The sequence below is a fragment of the Nilaparvata lugens genome, chromosome 7 (genome assembly GCF_014356525.2).
Source record: "Nilaparvata lugens isolate BPH chromosome 7, ASM1435652v1, whole genome shotgun sequence".
Taxonomy (NCBI): domain Eukaryota; kingdom Metazoa; phylum Arthropoda; class Insecta; order Hemiptera; family Delphacidae; genus Nilaparvata; species Nilaparvata lugens.
In genome coordinates, this window is record NC_052510.1 from 11,102,112 (window position 1) to 11,115,767 (window position 13,656).

Here is a 13,656-nt window from a genome sequence, read left to right on the forward strand (position 1 = left end):
ATTGGTAGACACTATTAAAACTTAAATAGATTCTTCTTCAACCTTTGTTTACTAATAGCTCCTGTGTATTCTGTCAATCTAATTCCACTATTAGGGAAGATAGATTTTGCTGATTCTTCATTCACAAAAGCAAACAAAAATTGATCCCCATATTGAAAATTGGAAATTTTATTCTACTGGAGGTTCTTTCATAAATTTATGGCCTGCCATAGACAAAAATTGACGGTGTTCACAGAAAATGGGAAGTGTCATACAATTTTGGTAGAGTTTACTACGGAAAGCCAAAGTTTGTGGTTTCAAAGGTGAGCTTCCAGTTCATTAAAAAATTTACTGAGCAGTTTTCATAACCAAATCTTTACTGTAAGATCAAATACTTCTGAGAATTCGATGTTAATTACTTTTTTAATTAAGTTTTAATCTTACCTCTCCTGCAAAAAGGAATTTTTACTCCTGCAAAAAATATCGACAAGGTTTTCAAAACAGCAGTCTTGATATTTATTAAATCTTAAAGTTGACGTCATGAAGTTTTCCTGACGTTTCATTAAGATTAAAAATACTTGATCACGCAGTAAATTTTTTCAGCTTGATCAAAAATTGAACTACTCCTCGACATGGTACAACATTGCCACAATATTATAATTCAAGCTACGATAAGATTTTCGAAAATTTTCTTTGCAAAACATTTTCAGGATAAAATCAGTGATTCTTTAGAAACAGCTTTTTCATCTACCCTCTGATAACAAATAATCCTCTTATCAAATAGTTAGGTAATACAAATAAAACGACCATTTTCAAGGTATTTGAACATTTTAATATATTTATAAACAGAAACTTACAGTTAATCAACAATGGTTCACGTATTTCTTACAAGCTATGTACATAAACATGAAATATTAACAACCAAACAAGTAGAAGATATAGATAAAAATCGCAGGTACCTAACAGATAATTTTCAGATGTGTAGATTATTTATTGAATAGTGTATCAATTACTGTATACTCATATACATAATATAAAGATCTCATATCAACAAACTTCATGGGTAACACTGAAAACATTTCCATAATAATTTTTAATAAATACAATAGACATCTGAGTAGCAATTTAAAAAATGTTTCAGAATTAGTTTAACACAACTTGATATCAATTATTACTGCTGGAACTGCCTTGTTTGCTCTTCTTCGCAGATTTGATGGATTTCTGCTTTTGTTTGTCGCCGGCTGCAAAGAATGTGGTGATCACCTCAGACATTTCAGGCATGTCGTATTTCGCCAAATTATTCAGTTGCTCCATTTCCTAAAAAAAAGAAATAAATATAGTTAATTACCGCACAGGAGATTATAGATCTCTTCTTCTGTGATGTTAAAAATAAAAGAAAAGAATGGGGGATGGAATAACACAATAATTAAAATCATGTATTTCTGATACAAATTCTTCAACAAATCAAAAAGAACGGTTCTCTTGTAGAACGGTGAAAATTGAAAAAGATGATTACGAGCTGAATAACACGATCTAATACTCTTATTATAATCCAACATTACAAATGTGAAGAATGAAAGATGATTACAGAAAAATTGAAAACTATCAACTGAAAATGATATCTTGAGACATAACATTAGATAGATTACAAAATGTGTGTAGCTCTAAGGCGTAACTCTCTCTTCTCGACTCAGGTCGAGAAGAGACTCGACTCTAGTCGAGAGCATGTGTTTCCAAATTGTGACACTCAGACCAGTCGATTATTATTAGTCTCCGCGACTTCAACATTTGAAAACACATGCTCTCGACTAGAGTCGAGTCTCTTCTCGACCTGAGTCGCGTAAGTGTGAGTTGAGCTTGAACTGCTTGCAACGCCCAGATCTTAGTTGGGGAAATTTGAATTTGTTTCATTTTAATTCGTAAGGCACTATTAATATCAACCGGGTCAGACAAATCTTGGATACTTCCAGCGTTCCAATACAGCTATGGTGAGATCTACTTCAACTGTCAGCATTGTTTGAATGGGGAGCATTGATGCTATTTATAAAGGAATGCTGACAGTTTGAATTGAATTTCACTGTAGTGCAAAATCCCTTAACCCGGTAATTGAAATTCCATCTACTGGATGAGAGAATATTGGTTTATTAATGAATATGTGAAATTTAAATATGAATGAATACATTTTCTGAAATTTCAACAAGAATGAGCGAAAACTAAAAGGTCCGGTTGCACAAAAGCCGTTTAAATTTTAACGTGATTAATTCCACGAGAACCAATCAGAGAAGGCCTTTTAGAAAAGACGGCTTCTCTGATTAGTACTTGTGAAATTAATAACGGTTAATATTTAACCGGCTTTTGTGCAACCGGGCCAAGAATTTGAATTTATAGCAGACAAACTTGATACGCTAGAGTAGGCCTATGCTAAAGCTACACAAATGCATGAATTTGTTGAATTCAATTATTGTTGTTAAGATACATATCATATTATATTATTTGAAATACATTCTCATACATTGCTTCAAGTTCTATAAAATAATCTTGAATTAATTCACAATAGGAATTAATTGAAGATAATTATAATTATCATATAAGATAATAATAATCATCAGTTGTAGGCCTATCAATAATTGAGACATTTTTGTGAGTTTTCAAGAATTCAATAGATTTCAGGTAGTATAATGAAATAAAAAAGGTGTTATCCCCGCATTGGATACGCGTATCATTATGAAATAAGCAAGAGTGTAAACGTAATTTTTAAATACGCTGCAGTAGGCCTAATAGGTACTGTGATATAAAAATGTACTACATTACTAACACTAATAGCCGGTAGAAAAATACTCCCATAGGAGCTTTTCAAAAGATATTAGATGAAGGTGAAGTTTAAGACTCAGACAGTCCTGATCAAAGATCTCATACATTTTTGGAATCACATCACCATTCGATTAAAACTGCATTTTAGAAATTGTGGCGTAAAAGATGAAAGTACGTAGAAAATAAAGAAGATGAATCAAGAATAGCAATACATTTGCTCCTAAGCAGAAACCTTTTCATTTGAAAAAGTGCATCTGCAAGTGACAGAGGATGTAATGGAATGGGACACTGTGAGCAATAGAGTTTGTAATGGAATGGCACACTTCATCTCCAGGAAAACATTGGAATTTTTCCGTTTATTCCAGAAATGTCTCTATCTATTTATCTATAAGTATGAGGGTTCTTAGTGGAATAGTGTACCATTCATCAACTTCACCATCGCTATTGAACTTCAATAATCAACATGCTTATACCAATAACAAATACTTACGTTCTTATTCTGGTGGCCAGAAAGCTAAACAAAAACAATATATTAAATGAACAACACCAGCATTTGGTCAACTAAGGGTTGTATCAGGACCTCCTATATCTACAATACAGAGTGATTCTTAATTATGGTAAAATAATTTAATACGTGATAGGAGAGGTAAAAATAAGAAAAAAGTTCTTATAAACGCTTCATTAGCGAGCTATGCAGGGTAAAAGATTTCGCCCGGAATTCAGTTGCTCTGGCGAAATACACCGATGCTGAATTGTTTGGGGACTAGTTTTTGAAAAACTCATGGTGGATTTTGGTATAAGTTGAGTAATTAGTTATATAAGTTAAAGTAAATGTCATTTATTTTTTTATTTTTATTTTATTTATTCATAGACAATAGATACAATGCAGGTGAAAACAACAGGCATTCGCCCAAAACTGCTTTAAACCTTAATTTGGAATACACGGTCTAGAGGTTAGATATGTTACTTTCATATAAAAATAAAACTTTTCATAAAAACCTAATATTTTATTTGCAATCAGCTACAACCTATGAGTTATTTGTTCTCTCCTCATGAAACAGCACATTTTTGTGGTGTAATGTACTACATAAGAATACATTTCAACTTATATTTAAATTTAGTTTACACAATTACACTTACATAATTCTTTTCAGAATTAAATTCTCTACAATTTATATTGCGAGAAATTATTTGTTTACTGGTCATTAAAGAAAGTTATTGGGCATCAAACGTAGAAGTTTGTGTTTTTCTACTTAGATTTCAACTTTTTTCTCAAAAACTACTCACACTACAGCTTCCACACTAGTTTTATTCAATTTATTTCAATTTGAATCCACCATAAGTTTTTCAAAAACTAGTCTCCAAACAATTCAGCATCGGTGTATTTCACCAGAGGAACTGAACTCCGGGCGAAATCTTTCACCCTGTATAGCTCGCTAATGAAGCGTTTATGGATATATGTTTATAAGACCTTTTATTCTTATTTTTACCTCTACTATCACGTATCAAATTATTTTACCATAATTAAGAATCACCCTGTATAAAGGTAGCCTACATAGGAAGTACAGGCTGTAGGCCTATGCACCATCACAGTTTGAGATTGATCAGCTGTTGGTTGAAACATGTAATGTAACAGATTGCCACAGAATAAGTACAGAATGGAAACTTGTAATCAATCGCCTATCTAACCAATGCTTTTTACATGACGCCAATACTAAACACGTCACGTGACCTTGGGAAGTTCCAATCCTGGTCTTCTGATTGGCTCGTGGCAGTGAATGAGATCAATTGATCCGGATCATTAAAGTGATCCGAACCTACCATCAGTACTATTACAATGCGGCGCATCCTAATAAGATGGCGGATTTTAGCGTCAGGGTACTAGCCAAGTTTCCATACTGTATGTATACTGTGATATTGCGACCTAAGCTACATGTAAACCTAGTTTAGTGTAAAACGTAAATGGTGCATATAGGCCTAAGCAGATAAAAGTTGGAGATCGGGAGCCGGTTGAATACATTAAGGGACGGGGAACAGATGATACGACAGTGTTTTAATGACGTATCATGATGATACGCGTATCCAATGCGGGAAGCAACACAAAAGTCCTCCGAATTCCAATAAACAAGCACGATTATCGTAGTTTTCAAGCGAATAAACATGATGTTGGAATGGAATCTAATCATCATCATCAATTATTGATCAAGATTAGTCTGTTAATCCTCTACCAACTTACTGAATGAAATTTGAAATTTTTCATAAAGTTTATTCGTTTCATGAAACTTTTCATCCATTCATGAAAATAATACATAATGTCGATAGATATGCAAAAAATTAATAAATAAGATATTTTAATCTTACCTTTCTAGTTTCGGGATCATTCATCAATCTCGGTAGAACCATGACCAATAATAATGGAAGGACCATCATGAGAACCTGCAAACAATAATTAAAACCATCAATATGAAGTAAGTTGGAACCGATAACAATTCTTTGAAAAAAATATGACATTAATTATTGAGAAAATATTGATAATGGATGCGAGGTTTGAAACAGAAAATTGAATTGGTAGATTATAAATAACTTGCAGGAACCTCCCGTTTTTAACATAGTTATGTATAATCCTATTTAATGGTATTTTTCTTTTTTAATTTTATATTGGATTTTACTTTTTTCTTTTATAGCCATTTTTGTCATTGTAATTATGTTTTTTGGGACAAATGAAGATTTGATTTGAGCTTGGCTGCTGTAAGGTCGATATGTAGTAAGCGATTATGTAGAAAATCCACCTTTAAATTTCAAAGTCGATTGGTAGAGAGGACTAAAATGTCATTACTCCACCTAACGTTATGATCACATTGGATGCACGTATATGTAAGTGCACTCGTGGTCATGCATGACAAAGCGCGCATATGAGAATCAAAATCTGGAAAGAGCAATAGGAACGCGTGAACTTGCTGGTGGCGTTTAGTGCGAGCAGCTACAGGCAAGTCACAACATGTTTTTCCAGATTTTGTTTCTCATCTGCGCGCTTGGTTATGCATGATTTCAAGTGCACTTGCACATATGTGAATCCAATGTTATCATACCCTTATGAAGAATATTTCCATTTTATTTCATAAATAACAAACAACATCAGGATTCAAGCTATGATAATTGAAGTTTCAGAACATAACACTCATTTTATGAAACGCAGTTTTCGGTTCCTCTAACTCTAACGATACGAAACATTAGATTTACTGAGAAATCTACATACATCTAATGTACAAACATTAGATTTAAATTCATGTGAGAAATTCGAGTCTTTGACTTCTGCCGCTCCATGAAATGTGAGACTGTCTCTCATTTTATTAGAATGAAGTAGTAATAAGTTAAAACTAATTTCATTCTCGTTCTTGATAAGAACAAGTAAGACTTGATCAATCAAGTCAGACAGATTAATCTCTGATTCATTGGATAGAATCTCAATCTGTTGTCTTGGTCATTATTTAGCCTACAACACCAGTGTTATTTTTAGTAGGGATGGGTATCGAAAGACAAAACATCGATGTTTTGAACATCGATGTTTTTTTCATCCTAACATCGATAAGTGAAAAACATCGAACAGTAAACATCGATGTTATTAAACATCGTTTATCGCCCTACGTTTTTATGGATGATACTATTAGTCCAGTCAATATAGACATAAAAAAGGGGGTGTGCTTGCAATTTATATTGTAGTTCTGATTTTTTAATATATTATTTGGGTACATAAGAGGAGTCCAGAACCAATTTCTTCATGCAAGATTTCCTTGTGCTAGATACAGAATAGCCCAAAAATCTCGTATTTTCTGCTCATTTTCCAGTTTTCAGCTATTTCTGCCAAATCTCTCCCGGATTATAAAATTCTGAAAAAATGAGATCACTCGGAATTCTCTATCTCCAATGAGTACTTAGTTATTATTTTTCAAAAATGATTGAAATTTGAAGAAAAAATCAATTTTGATAAATCTTAGTTTTTGATCAACAATATCTTCCGATTGTTACAATTTAGATGTATATTTCAAAATCCCTCTAGGCGTATTTTTGTGCTTACAATCTGAGATCAGGTAGAGTGCTCTATGTCATATAGATTTCACCTGACAACAATGCTCCTTGTATTGTGAAAAACACCTAATTTTCAGCTTCAACCATCATCACCATCTACTTTGTCCTCACATTGATATTTCGCACAATGACATAAGTTCATGGGTAAGAATCACCCGTTAGATGCACTTCATTTCAGTATTTCCTAGTAGAGGCACGGTTAAGGACACCTCAAAAATCAAAATTTCAAACACTTATAATTTACTTTTGACACAATGCTCAGATTTCATCGTACTACACTTCATTCTTCTCGGCTCGCCAAGGCGGTTCAAAATCGTGCATCAACAGTCAAATTCGGTCAAAAAATAGAAAATTTAGTGTTGAGTGTAGGTACTTAAGCCCATATTCAATACATGAAAAATTGCCAATTTCTATATTCAAAGCTATGTATCTCGGTAACCCCTTATTATAAAAATTATTACATGATCTTGAAATGTACAATAGAATTTTCTATTTCATCTGCTGTAAGCAATAAATTCATGAAAAAATATGTTCTTAAAGTGAGATTTGATTGTTGAAAAAAAATCCGGAAATTGTAGATATTTCTCTCATATTAACGGTTTTTGGCAGTTCTATGATAGCGAAAAGTGATTCAAGATGGATTTTAGGCAACTGAGCTCGTAGAGGATGAATTTATCAACAATTTGTAATCAATCGTAAGTTTCTATGATTTATCAGACTCGTTTTAGAAACTCTTGATCAACAGTAAAATTACGAAAAAAATGTAAAAACTGAAATCGCCATTTTTAAAATCTTGACTTCCAAATTGTTTTGGAATCGAAAGTATTATTTATTGAAGTGGGTAGAGGGGGACAATTTTCACATTCTCACTAGATTTGGAAATTTTATCAGAAGTATTTCACAAGACATGCAACTTTGAATATAGAAATTGATCATTTTTTGTGTATTGGAATATGGGCTTAAGTACACTCAACAATAGATTTTCCATTTTTCGACCGAATTTGACTTATTATGCATGATTTTGAACCGTCGTGACGAGCCGAGAAGGATGAAGTGTAGTACGATGAAATCTGAGCATTGTGTCAAAAGTTATGTGTTTGAAATTTTGATCCTTGAGGTGTCCTTAAGCGCGCCTCTCCACTAGGAAATACTGAAATGAAGTGTATCTTACGGGTGATTCTCATAGAACATAATCTCAAGAACTTATGTCGTTGTGCGAAATATCAATGTGAGGACAATGTAGTTGGTGATGATGCTTGAAGCTGAAAACTAGGTGTTTTTCACAATACAAGGAGCATTGTTGTCAGGTGTATCTGGAATATGAGATAGAGCGCTCTTCCTGATCTCAGATTGTAGAGCAAAAAAAGAGCTTCTAAAGTGACTACAATTTTATCTGGAGCTATTGTTCCAATATTCTAACAGTTACTAACTGGAATCACAGCAATTTTGGACTTGTGGTATTCAAGTAACAGTCTTTCGAATAATTGAAGTCAGGTTGTGACTAGTAAGATACATCAACTCTAGTTCACAAGATTTGTCATCTTCATGGTCTAGTCTGAAACCTCTCGGGATATCCTTGAGGATTCGGTCTTGAAATTTCACCCTAAGCTGATTTTAGCAATCATTGATACTCATATCGTATTCATTCAATACCTGATATATTTTTTAGGAAATGGAAATGAATTAAGTTTTTTTATATTGATATCTGCACTCCTTACAATACGAGGACCTCTTTTCCAGAGCTAGATTAATTAGTGTTAAACACTTGTTGAGGAAATAATTGTAGTAAGAAAAAACTCTTTCTTCCTAAGAAACGAAGAATCCGACCTCTTATTCAATTCTAAATAACTAACTATCTAACCTTGACACGGACCACAGAAGTAATGTAAATCTTCAAGAGTATCCAACAGTCTCACATAAAAATACAGAGAGCCTGATTGAAAAATAAGAATAGCAATCTGCAGGAAATCAAAACTTATGCGAGATCTTTCACAAGAGTGATCTATATTCACGAAAAACACTAAACAGAATACTACACTAAATATGATAAAGATAATGATTATAATTCTGTTACTATTGCTTATTGCTCTCAAGATAATCCTCTTCAAACAAAAAAAAAATTGTATCAAATTAAAAAATTAGAATTGTTTTTACTTTTTAGTTGGGAAAAACATCGGATGACCGATGTCTAGGTAAAACCATCGATAAGTGAAAAACATCGAACAGTAAACATCGATGTTTGATGTTGAAACATCGATGTTTTTAAACATCGATGTATCGATACCCATCCCTAATTTTTAGAGATCTGTGGTTTTAAAAATTCTTGATAGTTTTAAAAAATGAATAGGATTACTTGAATTCACTTCCAATAAGAACATATTTTTACTCAAATTACAGTTTCATGAAAGAGAACCTTGTAATGGTATCGGAATTGAATTACAGCACTCACCATCGGATTGAATAGGAAATCAGTGGCTCTCCATTGCTCGCGAACTTGGAAGTATCTGGCGTGTGAGATTGGCTTCATTTTCAACGGATACGGCACCTGGATGACCTGAGATGTCTGAATGTAGTTGACTCGTCGAGCTCTAAATTTGCCCTTGGAGTTGATTTCTACTCTCACTGGTTCGTACATGTAGTTCGGATTGAAAACTTCGACAACATACGATCCCGATGGAACGTTGCTGATCACAAAACTTCCATCCTCTCTGTAAATGAAAATTTGAAAAATGAGTTGGATAAATCAATGAATTCAAAAATATAACATTTTACATTGAATCACCTAAATGGTTTAAACAGTAATGGGATTGAGTTAATGGTGCCTTCAAATATGTAAATTTTCAAATAAATAATAAATTTTACAAAAATATAAGCCTACAGTGGAAAATTAATATCTATATAATGTGAAGGAAGTGTATGTCAACTCGGATTTGTGAATTTTGAACAAAGATTCATTTGAATTCCATGTGGCATGGAAGACTACTTTCAATAAAAACACAACGAATTATAAGTGGTCCTACTGGTATCTAATTGCTCAGGTGTGACAAGAGACGTAGCCTTCTGCTTACTTTGACGGATGACCTCTCAAGCAGGCTTCAATATAAATTATGTTTCAAGAACTTAGAAATAGGTTTCCGGTATGTGATTCGGAACACAACCAAAGCAGTAGGTCCTTTAATTTTTAATTTTGAAACATCATTACCCTCGTACAAGCTTGAAGCTTTTAGAGAATATTCTTATCAGCAACAAATTAAAAAGAAAATCCTTGATGTGCAGCTAAACTTAGAAAGTTGTGTCTGTTGAATTGCCAGAGCTAATGAATGGCAAATGAGAATAATAATTCTCAAATATTATAATTCATAATTGAGAATGATATTGTATGTATCAATGAATAAAAAAATGAGTAAATAATAAATAAATGAGAGTTTTTGATAATGCCTAGCAGTGGTTTGAGAGAAATAGACTCTTCTCGAATGAGGAGAAGATCCAGCAACAAGTCTGTGGACTTCGCAACCTTGCTGACGCTACTCATAAATCATTGGTTAAACTCTTGGGATTTGACATTGACTTTCAAGTTAACATGGGCAGCCGGTCAGGCCACATCGATGGAGTTTGTACTAGTGGAATGGAGTCTATTCGCTGCGAAGACTCACTCATAGCCCTTCTAAGCAGAATAAATAAATGGCGATTGTGAACTTCTTCCTTCTCCATTCCGATCTTGCTCCTGCAAGACTCCTGATTTGTATGGACTTCTATTGTGGGGGCCAACAAGAGTTTGCTGATGCTCCACAAGAAAACACTTCGATTAACCAACTCAGGAGGGCACAGCGAGCACTTTAGACGAATCTCTGTTGAACTGGGCATCCTTACAATTTTCAACCAGGAAAAATCAACCATCACCGCCGTATCCCATCTGGATCAGGAGATTCTGAACTCCTTTGAATCAGGTGACTCAGTGTCTCTTGCATTGACGGACGTGAGCAAGGCATCTGAGTTCCTGGAGATGATCAACGACCTGGGATCACTGAGAAACAATCTAATGTTTGCTGACGATTCCACCATCCATGCAAAAGGCAGAGCACCAGATCTGTCTAAAACGGTAGCAGCGGATATTCTTGAAGAAGGCAAGCAGTGGTTTACCAACAACGAGCTGATGCTGAATAAGAACAAAACACAGGAAGCTACATGCAGTCTTTAGTGGAGCCAGCTCAATGGTCTTACAGAAGTGACGCTTTTGAGTTTCATTCTAGATACTAGACTTAGCTGGAATAGTCACATCAACAATGTCTGCTTGAAACTCTCCAGGTTAATATTTCTTTTCAGACGATTGAAGCCTTTGATCGCATTTGAAGCATAAGATGAGTCTATATCAATAATATTCTTGTGGGGATATGCACCTGGCTGTAAGGAGTTATTATTCCTGAGTTATTTACTCAGAATATTAGACTCAAGCACTCAGTGGCAGGTTACCTGGACCACTGTCGAGCCATCATCGTCAGGCTAAAAATATCCACTGTTTATTCAATACAGATTGATTATAAAATCAATATACACTTTCCTAGTGCCCATAGACTGCTGATGCTGTTTCATGCTGTGTTCAGCTGTCATATCCAGTATGGAATACTTGTGTGGGGTCATTCAGCTCATGCTAAGGACATTCTTCTGCTTCAAAAAAAGGCACTTTGTGTGATGACTTATAGCAAGTTTGATGCTCACAGCCAGCCCATATTCCAACGTCTGGGCATCCATACTGTGGATGGACTTTACATACTAGCATCACTCTTGCACGTCAAAAAAAACCAGTCTATGTTCTCAAGATGAGAGGAAGTGCACACCTACAACACTTGTGGGAGGACGAACTAGGATGTTCCACGCCGTCAACTATCTAAGGACAGTGATTGTCTTCCGGTGCTGGCAATCAAGATGTTTAACTGCCTGCCCCACTCAGTGTAAGGGCACTCACCTACAGCGTTCAAGAACACCCAATCAAGGTGGCTCATAGGGAGAAGCTTTTATTCTTTGGAGGATTGATGACTATGATGACTATGCTAGTCTGTGATACCACCATCTATGTGTAAAATACAGTTTTAATTTTTGAATCGATCCATCCGGGGAAGCCTGGTCATCGATCACGATAATGGATATTGAATACATCTTTCTCTCCTTGTTGCAACCAACAGATAACCATCACTTGCTGGCAAGAAGAGCTAATAAACACTCCTATAAAACAAGAGAATAATTAAAATTAGACGTTCCATTCAGCAGGCTAAGCAAGAATAAGGCCGTGACCTTCAGCAGATGTTGGAGATGTCAGCTGAACATTTGCGGTCTTCAACATCATGGTTCCTGGCAAATCAATTTCAGTTGAATGCAAACAAGACCCAGCATATCATCTGCAGCCTGTCAAGAAACCTTCCTGCTGATCAAGACCTTGTCAAGCTACTGGGTTTTGTTCTAGACAGTAAACTCAACTGGGCCAGCCATATTCAGCATGTGACCACAAGACTATCAAGAACTTGTTTTCTGCTGCTGAAGCTGAGGGGTCATGTGACTGAGGCCTATATAGACATAGTGTATCACGCGCTCTTCCACTGTCACGTTTCCTATAGCCTACTCATGTGGGGCCGAATCATCACCGCAAGCAAATATTGTGCACATTGCAAGCTATTTTTTGTTAGACTTGGTATTCTAACAGTGATCTGCCCCTTCCTTCTTCTCTGTCTGATGTATGCCAAAACAACCAGCAGTACATGTTGACTCGGACCGATGTGCATGAACATAACACCAAACATCGAGAGCTGATTGATATTCTTAGAGTACGCCTTCAGAGGTCACAGGTCTGCTTCAGGAGTTTGGCATTGCGATAAACCTACTTTAATAGGCTTCCTACAGGAGTAAAACAGTTGGATCTAAGAGCGTTCGAGAGAATTGTATCCAAGCACTTGAAAAGCAAGGCATACTACAGTGTTGGTGAATATATGAGTGATGATTTGTCGAAATGCTGTCTTGCTAAACATGCCTCATGTGTTTATGTTTATTATATGTTTTGGACGCCATCGATTCCATATTATGGGTAAAGGATGCAGATTTAGGTATAAAGGTGAAGGATTGATTCCAGGTGCTAGTCAATAGGATGTGCAACGCTCTACCTGTTGTAGTGAGTAGCCTGGACATCAGGAGGAATTAGAAATAACATTGCTTATGAGTTGTGATATAAAAATGGATTGAAAAATGTAATTTAAAGTTCTAGTAGAGCATGATGTCAGAATATAACACAATGATTGCTGTTGTTTTTCAATTTATAGGTCAATATCAGAAAATTGGTGCAGCTAAGAGGTTAGGTTGGAACTGCATGAATAAGTTATCTAATTACAAGTTATCATACAAATGTTTCATTACAAATAGTAAATTATAGTAATTATTTACCTAATAAATCCCATTTGGTATCCTCCTTTTAATAAAACTGTTGTTTCTGATTGCCAGTTTGAATTGTCATTCACTGCTTCGGGAGGAAAGACTTTACCTTCAATTATGTAATTATCGGGAGATCCTATTACTTCGTTTATTTCATAAGAGGAAACAATAGACACCAAAAAAGATAAAACTGTTAAACAATTAGCAATATAAAGCTTCATTTTTAAATATTAATATAATACTTCAGAGTGGAAAACATGCAACGATTCAGTGAACAGCGATGTCAAACAAACCTATAGCTACTTGATCATGAATCGATTCAAAATTTTTTCGATTCAATCTTTTCTGTCAATGAGTACCTGGAAT

General features: G+C 34.8%; 1 protein-coding gene across 1 annotated transcript; it reads right to left on the reverse strand.

The window, feature by feature from the left end:
• Positions 1-900: 900 nt before the first annotated feature.
• On the reverse strand, positions 901-13,611 carry LOC111056493 (ER membrane protein complex subunit 7). The gene is made up of 4 exons (XM_022343860.2): positions 13,303-13,611; positions 9,326-9,584; positions 5,152-5,226; positions 901-1,296 (listed from the first exon to the last, which is right to left on the reverse strand). The coding sequence occupies exons 1-4, from the start codon at positions 13,509-13,511 to the stop codon at positions 1,144-1,146; spliced, it is 696 nt and encodes a 231-aa protein (XP_022199552.2). The 5' UTR covers positions 13,512-13,611; the 3' UTR covers positions 901-1,143.
• Positions 13,612-13,656: the final 45 nt, after the last annotated feature.